Source organism: Podarcis liolepis (assembly GCF_965112155.1).
Source record: "Podarcis liolepis genome assembly, chromosome: 2".
Taxonomy (NCBI): domain Eukaryota; kingdom Metazoa; phylum Chordata; class Lepidosauria; order Squamata; family Lacertidae; genus Podarcis; species Podarcis liolepis.
In genome coordinates, this window is record NC_139555.1 from 124520932 (window position 1) to 124534027 (window position 13096).

The 13096-nt window shown below is 45.1% G+C and overlaps 1 protein-coding gene across 1 annotated transcript; it reads left to right on the forward strand.

Moving 5' to 3' along the window:
• Positions 1-3537: 3537 nt before the first annotated feature.
• Positions 3538-8381, forward strand: LOC310700983 (vomeronasal type-2 receptor 26-like; the record flags this gene model as incomplete). The annotated part of the gene is made up of 4 exons (XM_083490939.1): positions 3538-3966; positions 5706-5933; positions 6371-6497; positions 7471-8381. 4 exons carry the CDS (start codon positions 3538-3540, stop codon positions 8379-8381), a joined length of 1695 nt encoding a protein of 564 aa, XP_083347065.1.
• Between the last annotated feature and the right edge of the window lie 4715 nt (positions 8382-13096).

A 13096-nucleotide genomic window follows, 5' to 3' on the forward strand; every position in this document is an offset into this window, starting at 1 on the left:
GCTTCCTGCAACTTCCATTCCTGATCCACCAGAGGACCTCTTCTCTTATTCCATGACTACTAAGCTTACCCAGGAGGACCTTGTTGAATGCTTTTTTGGAAGTCCAAGTGTTGGTTTGTTTGTTTGTTTTATTAAATTTGTACACTGCCCTTCACTCAATGATCTTAGCGTGGTTCACAGGATAAAAATACAGGATAAGACCAAAAAGTATATAATAAAAACAAAAACAAAAACAATACAAAAACCCTACAAAAAATCTGCTAAATCGCCTCTGTCTTTATGTGAAATTTCAGTTCCCTTGTTCACCTCTCAAATTCATCAGAATAGCCCTATCCTGTGTTAGCATCAGTGCGGGGGGGGGGGGGGGATTCTGCCAGGGCTCATGTAGAATAGTTCTGGTAACTTCTAACTCTTAATCTTGGTATTTTCCACCAATCTTTGGCATTTGCATCTCACAGTTTGGAGGCAGATCTTGAAGTTTTCGCAAACATGTTTTTCTTCAGCCCTACAGTTGCAGGTGGAGCTCCATAAAGTGTTTAGGAACTTGCAGAGGTGGTCCTACTTCTCCATATAATTATCAAAATGATAGTGTGTGTGGCTTTTTTGCTTCCAAAGATCACATTTGAGTCCACTAAGCGTGATGTTATGGATCTGAGGCAGAAAGGTCTGGCAGATATATGCCTCCTGAGCCACACAAAACTTGGGTGGGCTGAGATTTAGGACAGATGATAACTGCACCAGAATGAGGTTGGCTTGACTTCTCTCCACTTCAGATGTGATCCCTCTGCAGGGCTCCGTTAGTGAGAAGAAAGTTACTGCATCTTGCAAGGACCACAACAAAAGACTTCTAATTCTTTGTAAGGGAGGTGGTCGTTCCTGGGAGGAAAAAGATGGTCCTCATTCTACTGCTTCTACTGCCTTATGGGGACAGTGGGAAATTGAAGACAAAATGCCTCTTGTCTTTGGAAAGGGACGATATAGATTCACCTAATTATTTCAGGCCAGGAGACCACCTCATCGGCGGGGTCCTCTCTGCCACAAACACTATGTTTCATCCTCATATCTTTAGCCAATGTCCTTCCACCAGCTTTTATTGGTAAGACCTTTTGTGGGGATGGAGTTCCTGGTGTTCCACTTGCTACCATTTCCATGAGATCCAACTCATCTCCAGTTACTTTCTGGGGCCTTTCTCATGATCTGGTACCTGCCTTTAAGAACATAAGAAGATCCCAATGGCAGATAAATTGGGGGGTGATTAGGCTCTCAGCGGCAACCAGTCACAATGGCTATGTTCTCCATTCACTGTCACTGGCACTATGCCTCTGGGTACCAGTAACTGAGAATCTCAAGTAGGGGAAGAGTTCTTGTGCTTCTCAGTTTTGCATGTGCATCTGGTTGGCTGACTTGAGAATGCTGGAACAGATGAGCCTCGGGGCTGATTCTGCAGGATTTTCCTGGAAAATGATGGTAGGAGAAGGGTGTCTTTTTGCCTTAGGTTTAATATACAAGTGGGAATTAGCTACTTTCTCAAAGCGGAATTATGGTAGTGCTTTCTGGATCTTGTAATCACTGTCTTAGATCCATTATTATTATTATTATTATTATTATTATTATTATTATTATTATTATTATTATCAATAAATTTATACCCCACCCATCTGGCTGGCTTTCCCCAGCCACTCTGGGCAGCTTCCAACAAAATATTAAAATACAGTGGTCTGTTAAACATTAAAAGTTTCCCTAAACAGTGCTGCCTTCAGATGTCTTCTAAAAATCTGGTAGTTGTTCTTCTCTTTGACATCTGGTGGGAGGGTGTTCCACAGGGCGGGTGCTACTACCGAGAAGGCCCTGTGCCTTGTTCCCTGTAACTTGGCTTCTTGGAGTGAGGGAACCACCAGAAGGCCCTCGGCACTGGACCTCAGTGTCCAGGCTGAACGATGGGGGTGGAGACGTTCTTTCAGGTATACTGGACCAAGGCCGTTTAGGGCTTTAAACGTCACCACCAACACTTTGAATTGAGCTTGGAAACGTACTGGGCGCCAATGTAGAGCTTTCAAACCGGTGTTATGTGGTCTCGGAGGCCACTCCCAGTCACAAGTCTAGCTGCTGCATTCTGGATTAGTTGGAGTTTCCGGGTCACCTTCAAAGGTAGCCCCACAGAGAGCGCATTGCAAACGAGAGATAACTAGAGAATGCACCACTTTGGCAAGACAGTCTGCGGGCAGGTAGGGTCTCAGCCTGCATATGAGAGGGAGCTGGTAAACAGCTGCCTTGGATACAGAATTAACCTGCGCCTCCATAGATAGCTGTGAGTCCAAAATGACTCCCAGGCTGCGCGCCTGGTCCTTCAGGGACACAGTTGCCCCATTCAGGACCAGGGAGGCCTCCACACCTGCCTGCCTCCTGCCCCCCCAAAACAGTACTTCTGTCTTGTCAGCATTCAGCCTCAATCTGTTAGCCGCCATCCAACCTCCATCCACCTCCAGACTCTCACACAGGAACTTCACTGCCTTCACTGGTTCTGATTTGAAAGAGAGGTAGAGCTGAATATTAGCGGTAGAACAGAAATATTACTTGGACAGTGCTGGCATGTATATAATTTCTCCCCCCAGGAAAGGATCCACAAAGTACTGGCAGCTCCTCTCCTTCTTGTATGCCATTCAAGCGATCAACCAGAATCAAAAGCTGTTACCCAACATCACCCTGGGCTACAGCATCCATGAGAACTTTTTTGATGGAAGGGTGACCTATGATGCTTTGCTAGACATGCTGTCAATTGGGCAGCTGAGCTTTCCAAACTACAGCTGTGGTAAACAGACTAACTTACTGGCTGTTCTCGAAGGGTCCGACTCTCAAAACTCCATCCAGATTTCAAACGTGTTGGGCATCTATAAAATCCCACAGGTAGGAATGGAGAGAGGTATAATAGCATTATGATATTGGCAGTCTTATTTTCAACTACCCTCCTGTTGATCCCTAGCATCAAATTTGCCTTCTTTACGGCTGCCACAACCTTCAAGGAAATCACTGTTCCCACCAAAGGGTCCTTGCAATAGACCTTCCTCCTTCCTAAGACCTTCCCAATCTCATGTTGGGCTTAGAAATATTTAGGCTTTGATCTGAAATCAAACAAGATCCAAATCTTCCTTCTCTTCCCAGGTCACTTATGCTTTTGTCTCTCATGTTCTGAATGATACGAGGCATTTCCCTTTTTTCTACCGGATGGTCCCCAAAGAAGAAGCCCTGTACCCAGGGATTGTCAAGCTGCTCCAGCACTTCCGATGGACGTTGATTGGCCTCCTTGCACCAGACACCGACAATGGAGAGAGGTTCCTGAAGAGCTTGACACCCGTGCTCATCAAGAGCGGTGTCTGTGTTGTCATCTCACTAAGCATCCAAGGACTGAATACAAATGCAGTATACATTCCTCGTCTTCCATTCCGCAAGTGGAGGCAAGTGCATGTATTTGTTTACTACGGGGAAATGACTTATTTCTTAGATGGACTACTCATTATACAGCAGTTTTTTGACATAGGGATGAAATTCATTGTTGGGAAAATCTTCATCACAACAGTTTTGTGGGATGTCGCCCTGGAGCTGATGTATAATGAGATATCTTTCCAATACATCTATGGTATATTTTCCTTCTTCACTGAGACAAGTAAAGGGGCAAAATATGGTGATTTTCTACCCTTTTTCTTTGGTATTAAGAAGTTTTGGGAGGATGCTTTTAATTGTTTTTATTTAAAGCATGCATTCTCAGTGAAAGGCCGGACAAGATGCAGAGAGAGAGGGAAACTGGAGAGGCTTCCCCAAGATGATCTGGAAAGAATCCTCTCTCTAGACAGCTACAGGATCTACAACACTCTGCAAGCCGTGGCTCATGCCTTAAATGCTGCATATTCATCTAGATCTAAGCAGAGGGGAACTGAGAGAATGGGACTTCAAAGGCTACAGCCATGGCAGGTATTTTCTTTCCCTTCATAGACATCTCAACTGAGCATGACAATCGATTGTAGTCTTGCAGATATTGAATATTGTGCAGTTTGAAATGATTGGAAGCATAAGAACTGGAAGCATTCATTTCCTTTTGGAAATGAATTATCATCCAGGCCCATAGAAATATTATTCACTCTTTACTGGCAGAACTCTTTATAACAGAATGAGAACATCATTCTGTCCAGCACAGGCTCGGGATCTCTCTCTCTGTCTTTCTTACCTTCAGGAGAGCTTCCTTTCCATATTGACTCTATTGAGTTTTGGAGCCAAAGACAAAAAGGCAACTCCCTTCAAAAAGGAGATATTGCAATCCAATACCTTCATCACATGATCTAAGTTTACAACACTCACATGCTGGCTAGCAGAGAACAGCAACCAGTTAGTTAATCTTAATCTCAGCAAGAGCCCAGAGCCCTTTAGAAAAAAACTACAATGGAAAAAACCCAAAGTTTGCAAAACACATTACCCATTTTCCATTTTAAACCTTCCTTAATACATCTCTATACTTAAGAGATGTAAAGGCAATATTAAGTTAAGAAAGTCATAAGAAGTGATTCAGACGGAGGATTATCAGAGGTGCTGATGGAAGTCCAAGAAGAATGTATTTGTGATAAACTGTGTGGTACGTTTTATAATTTTGTATGCTAAAAATCAATAAAAATATTTATATATAAAAAATAAACTTTCCTTAATACATATACATTTTTCATTTCTGTTTGCTATTCTTATTCTTGCCTCATTGCACAGCCCCCCGAGCAACTGCTCCCATCATGTGCCCAATTCTCCTTATCCCGCAAGTTGGAATTGTTTTTGACAGGGGAGATGACATTGATCAGGCTGTCTCTAGTCTCTATTCCTTTGACACCCACTTGACTCTCTTCTGGCTCTCTGCTCCCTCCACCAAGCTCCTGCCTTTCCCTGCTGAAGCCCATATTGGAGATTTCATTCAGGTTGCCTTGAAAGGAAAAACGAACCTAATTCACTCTTTCTGAAACAATCCAAGGGGGCAGGATCCTTCAAAAACATGCTTACTAGGAGAAAATGACACAGAAATGCTGAAGAATTCTGATGAGTTTCTATTAGTATTATTTAAAAAATGCTTCAGAAATGTGGAGAACTGAATTTAAGATTGGGGTTTGTGTGTGAGAGAAAACAGTATGAACCAAAAGTGACAAGATCTCTCCATTACTATTTGAGTCTGCAACCAGCCCTAAGCAAAGGGGAAGTGGATTGTCAGTATGCTTCCATTATTCTTATTATTAGATAATTTTTATTAAATTTTCAATCTAACAATTCCAAATAAACATTTTACAAACTCTGAAATATCCGATGACTTCCCTTCTTCTCTTTCCATGGTTCATTTTAAATCCCTGTATATTTTGCTATAACCATTCAAATCAGTTTTCTACTTTTACATCCATCAAACATTATTTACGTGGTTGAATTTATCTTAATGCTGCCACCATTTTCAGCTGTATACAGTTATTTTCCATATATTCAATAACTGCTTTCCACTCTTCTTTCAATGTATGTTCTTCTTGCTCTCTTATTCTGTATGTTAAATCTGCAAGTTCTCCATATTCTGTCCACTAAAGCTGCCAATCCTCTTTAGCTGGGACCTCGCTCACTTTCCATTTCTGGGCCAGCAAAACAGGGGCCTATGCTTCCCTTTATTCTAAATGCTCTCATCTTTGCTTCTGTTCCAGCTCCACCCTTTCCTAGGAAACACCCAGTTCTACAATTCTTCCATGGACAGAGTGTATTTGGATGAGAACGGGGAGCTGGCAGCCGACTTGGACATTGTGAACTGGGTGGTGTTCCCCAATAAATCCGTCCTCAGAGTGAAGTTTGGGAGTATCGACAGACAGGGATCCCCAGACCTGAAGTGCACCATCGACCAGGAGGCCATTGTGTGGCCCAAGTGGCTCAATCAGGTGACGGGAAGTGGGAATCATGCCTGTCATTTTGCTGTCTTTTCTATGAGCTCTAATAAGTGCTCCCTGTTCTGTGGGCTGCTGCCCTCAGTTGCCTGTCAACTCCAGCACTGGGCTGTTGTTCCAGATAGTTCCTACAGCTCCTCTGCTCAGCTGGGTGCCAAAGGAGGCTTCCTGCTAAACTGTGTGTCTGGGGAAAGGGGGGTTCCTTGCTTTTCGGTTGTTATATGAATTTTATTAGTAGTGAATAGGTCATGGCCCATATACAGAACTTTATTTAATGGAGGTCCTTTGTTTTTTCCTGAATTTAATCATGAATAATTCATGTAATGGACAGTGATGGGACATGCTTAGTTTCAAGCTATAGTCTAGATGCTACAGCAGATACTATCCCTCAAAGAACAATTCTCATTGACGCTCTTTGTCTTTGTGCCTAGACCCTTCCTACTTCCAGGTGTGTGGAAAGCTGTCGCCCTGGATCCGTCAAGGTGATTCAGGAAGGGAAGCCTCTTTGCTGTTATGAATGTCTTCCCTGTGCAGAAGGGACCATCTCCACTCAGGAAGGTGGGTGACTCCAAGGGAAAGGCTGGCCTTGGGGAAGAGAGAAGCGTTCAGTCAGGAATCTCTCAAAACCACTTCTCCCTCGGCCTGAAGGGAGATAACACCATCTCCCTCGGCCTGAAGCAAGACGAACGCTGCACCCCATAGTTGCCTTTGACTAGACTTAACTGTCCCGGGGTCCTTCAGGAGGGAGATTGTTATGGACCTAGGGTAGATATTAGACTTCTGCACAGACCCCTGATCCTCCTTTTGGCCCTGGTATAAGGGGCTCCAAGCAGCCCAACCTGCCAGAGGCCAAGCTGGGGATCTCTAGCCCTGGAATCTGTCCCAAATTTCTTCGGGGTAGAGCTAATGTTTAGAAAAACCTAATTAAATACCTGTAGTGATCTGTGGCTGTCTCAGACGGACTTGGTCTACAACTGAATCCCTCCCCAGAGGCTAGATACTGCTCAGGGCTTGGCCGAATCCAGTCTATTAGATCTCTCTCTCTCTCTCTCTCTCTCTCTCTCTCTCTCTCTCTCAGATGCAGACCAAAGCAAAAAATGCCCAGAAAATCGGCATCCAAACATGAACCAAGATCAATGTGTGTTCAAGCATATCACCTTCCTAGCCTATGAAGAATCTCTGGGGGTTGTCCTACTTTCCCTTGCCCTACTGTGGTCCTTAGCCACAAGCTTTGTTTTGGGAATCTTTATTAAATACAACGAAACTCCCATAGTCAAAGCCAACAACCGGGACCTCTCCTACATCCTCCTGGTCTCCCTCCTGCTTTCCTTTTTGTCCTCCTTCCTGTTCATTGGGAGGCCAAGGAAAGGGACCTGCCTTCTCCAACAAGTGGCCTTCAGCATCATCTTCTCTATTGCTGTCCCAGACTGACTTGGTCTACAACTGAATCTCTCCCAAGAGGCTGGATATTGCTCAGGGCTTGGCTGAATCCAGAGTAGTAGACATTACTCTCTCTCTCTCTCTTTTGCAGATGCAGACCATTGCAAAAAATGCCCAGAAAATCAGCATCCAAACATGAACCGAGATCAATGTGTGTTCAAGCATATCACCTTCCTAGCCTATGAAGAATCTCTGGGGGTTGTCCTACTTTCCCTTGCCCTACTGGGGTCCTTAGCCACAAGCTTTGTTTTAGGAATCTTTATGAAATACAACGAAACTCCCATAGTCAAAGCCAACAACCGGGACCTCTCCTACATCCTCCTGGTCTCCCTCCTGCTTTCCTTTTTGTCCTCCTTCCTGTTCATTGGGACGCCAAGGAAAGGGACCTGCCTTCTCCAACAAGTGGCCTTCAGCATCATCTTCTCTATTGCTGTTTCTTCTGTGTTGGCAAAAACCATCACTGTGGTTCTGGCCTTCCTGGCCACCAAGCCAGGGAACTCAGTGAGGAGATGGCTGGGGAAGAGTCTGGCCAACTCCATTGTCATTTCCTGTTCCTGTGTCCAAGTTGTCATCTGCATGATCTGGCTGGGGATCTCGCCACCATTCCCAGACTCTGACATGCACTCCCAGCCTGGGGAGATCATCCTGCAGTGCAACGAAGGGTCTGTGGCCATGTTCTATGGTGCCCTTGGCTACATGGGCTTCCTGGCGGCCATCTGCTTCACGGTGGCTTTCCTAGCCAGGAAGCTGCCTGGGGCCTTCAATGAAGCCAAGCTGATCACCTTCAGCATGCTGGTCTTCTGCAGTGTTTGGGTGTCCTTTGTGCCCACCTACCTGAGCACCAAAGGGAAATACATGGTAGCCGTTCAGGTTTTCTCCATCTTGGCCTCCAGTGCTGGGCTCCTGGGCTGCATCTTCATTCCCAAATGCTACATTATTTTGCTGAGACCTGATCTGAATGCAAAGGAGCACCTGACAGCAAAAGCTAAAGATAGCATCTGATTCTTAAAATATTATTTTTCAATTTAAAAAATCATTACCCTCATTTGATCATGTAGAACTATCCAACTTAATGGAAGTAGTTATGAAATTTGGATTTGGCTGAAAATTTGTTAAAACTTTGGAAGATATAGGTCACATAGATCACAGGGAATTCACATTACCAAAATTTTGTAATTTGTCGTGGAACAGAACAAGGATGTCCACTGTCACTCCTGTTATTTCTCCAAGTGAATCTCCAGCCCCCGGCTCTCTCACTTCCTCATTCATCGTCACCTCCTCTGCGGGTGCTGCTAAGTACCCTCTGTCTTTGAGCTCTTTGCTCTCCTACTTTCAAGGCTTGCCGGGTTCTGGAAGATGGTGGGTCTAGAATGGTTTCTAATGACGTGTCAGCCAGGTGTTGCTCTGGCTCTCCCATGATTTCCCAACTTTCCCCCTCATCTGCCTCTGAACTGTGACTTCCCTTTATACTTTCTTCCTCTTCCTCCTCCCTGGGAGGGTGAGGATGGAGAGGTGGTCTCCCCCATTTCTCCCTGGCCCTTGGTCATCTTGGTCACCCTCCACCCCATACCTGTCAACTCATCAATATCTTCCTTAATTTATGGTGCCCAGAACTGGACACGGTATTCTAGGTGTGGTCTGACCAAGGCAGAATAGAGTGGGACTATTACGTCCCTTGATCAGGACACTATACTTCTGTTGAAGCTGACTAAGATTTCACTTTTATAAACTTTCTAGAACTGTTTAGAACTTTTACAGCTGCCTGGAACTTCCAAAAACTGTATTGGAGAATCACGGGAGGCGGGAGCCATCCGTACTCCAGACACCAGGAAGCAATCAGGGTGCGTTGCACAATCAAAGTGGTGCGGGAACTTTATGATTCTTGTATTCAGGACCCTTGTGTTTCTGGGACCCATAGATGGCTGTGGGGACATGCAACAGACCACACTTATAGAGAGCATGAAACCCACAAAAATGTTTAGCTCCACTGGACCCTTAAGTTTAGAAAAGGGGGGAGTTTCATGGAGCCTGTGGAAGATTGGGGGAAATCAAAACCGATTCCTCCTGATCTGAACTAATGATGACCACTGTAAGCAGATGAAAACATTAGCAGGATTGCAATAACACTTGTATTTTAGCAATTGCTATGGAGAAAATGGAGTGATGTAAAATATGGACTATTGAACAGTATGCAGTTGAAAACCCATGGAGGGGAAGGTGAGAAGTCCAAAGATTTGGAGAGATATTTATATATATATATGTATGGTTGTATTGTTATAATCTTATACTTGTAAAATCAAATAAAAACTATTAAAAGAAAAGAATTGATGAGTTGGTTGTGTTGAGTCCTCACAGCCCATCCCAAGCAAAACGTTCAGGTTCATTGGGCCCTTAATCCAAAATGGGGGCTGAAGGGGCCACATAGGTCAGGGGGACTTGAAACCCATTCCTTGTGACCAAGGACAAGAGGAAATTCACATAGGGGGTCCAAGCAACCCACCCTGAAAACAATATTAGCTTCATCCCTCTCTTAAACCAAAATAGGCTTTCAGGGGCCACCTGGAAGGTTGGGGCGCTCTAACACATCCCCTGGGATTGCAGGGGGATGAGATGGTTGTGCACAACCTGCCACCCTCAAAAATATGTTTGTGGTGACATTTAAAACTAGCCCGTTTGGGGTGTCCTAAAAGCACGAGGGAAAGAAGGAAGAGCACAGCCACTTTTCATTTGTGATGTAGGCTTTTTGCTCTATCCCTCTCAGTGTCTGCAGCTGTTTAGGGAATTGACAAGACAGGGGATATTTTATGCACCAGACTTTTCAGACTCAGTGTGAGAAATTATGAATCTCTGGAGAAATCCCTGGAGAAATCCCCGGGAAAAATAAGAATATTTATGAGGCGGGGAGGCATCGCCCTGGCAAGCTTCTGGAGTCCCTCTGTGGCTTGAGGAGCAGATGCAGAGCTGGAGAAAACATGTTTGCAAGAACACAGAGAAGCAGCTGCCCTGTTTTGACATGGGCCAGCATAGGGTGGAAAGGTCAGCTTGGACTTTAAATGGCAATGCACCTTCGTTGGGGTCAGGACCAATATATTCTTTTAGGAAGTATGCAAATATATACATGCTCTACATAGAGTACCTACACCTGAGCCCTGTGAACTCATGAAACCCATTCCCTTTACAAGGAGATTCTTATTCTTATTATTTTTTATTTACTGAGTTTATATACTGTTGTATACATAGAGGTTTCAGGGGAGTTCACAGAAAAGATCACAACATATATAACCAGAATAGAAACAGCAACCCAATAACACCCACCCCCCGAAAGGAGCCACATTTTAAAAGGGTATAGGATGTCAATCAGGTCAACCAAAGGCCTGGTTAAAGAGGAAGGTTTTTGCCCGGTGCCTAAAGGTGTATAATGAAGGCGCCAGGCAAACTTCCCTGGCAAGAGCATTCCACAGACAGGGAGCCACTGCAGAGAAGGCCCCGCTCTCGTGTTGCTGCCCTACGGACCTCTCAAGGAGGAGGCACACGAAGGAGGGCCTCAGAAGATGATCTCAGGGTCTGGGTAGGTTTATATGGGAAGAGGCGGTCCTTGAGGTATTGCAGTCCTGAGATCACGCTGACATGCCTGGATCTCCACATCCCCAAGGCCATCTTCCCCCTTACCAGACACATTCTCCACTAACAACCTTCCGCACCATCTGAATTATCACAGAAACTTTACCTATTTGCACATTCCGAGGTTTACAAAGAACTCCAAGGATTTTCAGTCATCCCCACCAAACAGAACTTTATTTCTCCAATACAACACAACTTAAGTACAGGCAACTCGTCATTTGCACAGGGATTGCATTCTGGGTCATCGCACAGTAGCAGTCATACAAAAGCCCATTTTGCCTCCCCCTTGTCTTCTGGGTCCGAAAATGACGTGTGGGTTGCACATGCACGTCAATCTATCGCTTGCACGATGATTTCCACCTCCATAAGAAAAATTCTTTGCTAAAATTATGAATTTCACAGCGTAAGTTATGACCTGCTTATCTCCCATTCAGCCGTAACATATAATGCATCTCTGACAGCGAAAGCTTGGAAGGAAAAGGAGGGGGGATCAATGATGAAGTATTTAAATTACACCTTTAAATATTCCCTCATTGCGAGAAGTGAGGTTGCAGGGAACCAGACAGAGGGCCTTCTCGGTAGTGGTGCCTGCCCTGTGGAATGCCCTCCCTTCAGATGTGAAGGAAATAAGTAGCTATCTTATCTTTAAAAGACATCTGAAGGCAGCCCTTCACAGCCCGGGACAGGGGGAGATTTTAAAATGCTGGGGGTCGGCAGCGAACGCTTCGCTCCCGACCCCCAGCATTTTAAAATCTCCCCGGGACAGAGACTTCTCTGCTGTCCCTTGGAGATTTTAAAATGCTGTTCCGAAGGGGGATCGCCCGGGGCAGGCGGGGGGGAAGGCAGGCGGGGGGAGCAAAGACTTTTGCCCCCCGCCGGCCTTCAGAAGAGGTCCTCTTCTGAAGGCCAGCTGTGGGCGAAAGTCTTTGCTCCCGACCGCCAGCATTTCCCTATGGGCTTTCGTCTTGCGATGCAAGCCCATAGGGAAATTCGTCTTGCGAAGCGCCTCCAAAACAGAAAACCCTTTCGTCTTGCGGGTTTTCCGTCTTGCGAGGCATTCGTCTTGCGGGGTACCACTGTAAGGTGAAGGAAAGGATTGGGCCCTGATTAATAAAATACACACGAGGCTTGGCCAGCAAGACTCTGGGAGGAAGTGCCAATAATAATCTGCCACACCCCGGCCCAGGTCCCTTTTATTAACAAAAGAACTCTTAACACAGCTATTGTAAGAACCAGTCAGATTTCCTCTGAGCATTTCAAAAAATCTCCCACGTGGGACAAAGTCAGATCAGAGAAATCCTTTTAACTACAAAGAAACTAGTTCCTACTTGAGTATGCATAATGTGGTTAAGCTAAATAAACAGGAACCAAGGAGGAATGCATTTAGGAAACCCAGAGGTCATAAACCCATAGGAAAGAAAGATAGTATTTACCATCTCCTTGTGAACTCTCTTCCTGGCCTATAAGATCAACCTAAAGATTAACAAAATCTACATCAAAGCTACTTTCTGTCTTTATGTACTGAGGACGCCCGGTGAAGCAACTGGTCTGTGTTTTAGAATGCTATACATGACTGTCAGGCAGTGAGAAAATGGCAGAGGTGCAGAGGCTTGTGGGATTCGATCAGAAATCATGTCAAATGGCTCAAACCCAGTCAAAGCAATGCGTTCATTGCTGACACAATGGCTTGCTACATTTCCCATAATTCCTCATAGCAATCCCACCTGACCACCACAATTAACTGCTGGAGTCATGTTGTGTGGGGGAAAGACACCGCATCCTGACACTTTCATCAAGGTGCCTCCCGAGTAAGCTTAGTAGCCATGGAATAAGAGAAGAGGTCCTCTTGTGGATCAGGAATGGAAGTTGCAGGAAGCAGAAAATAGTATTAAGTGGATAGTTCCTCCAAATGGGGGGCTGTGGTGCCAGATGTTCTTGACCAAAATCTCGCAAGGACAATCTGGCCACATCATGTTGCACCAACTAGATTTTCTGCACCAGACCCAAGGGCAGCCCCAGAAAGAGTGCATTGCAGTAGTCCAGCTCCAAGTTTTCCAGTGCTCCAGTGGTCAGGCTATTCCTGTTCACAAACAGCC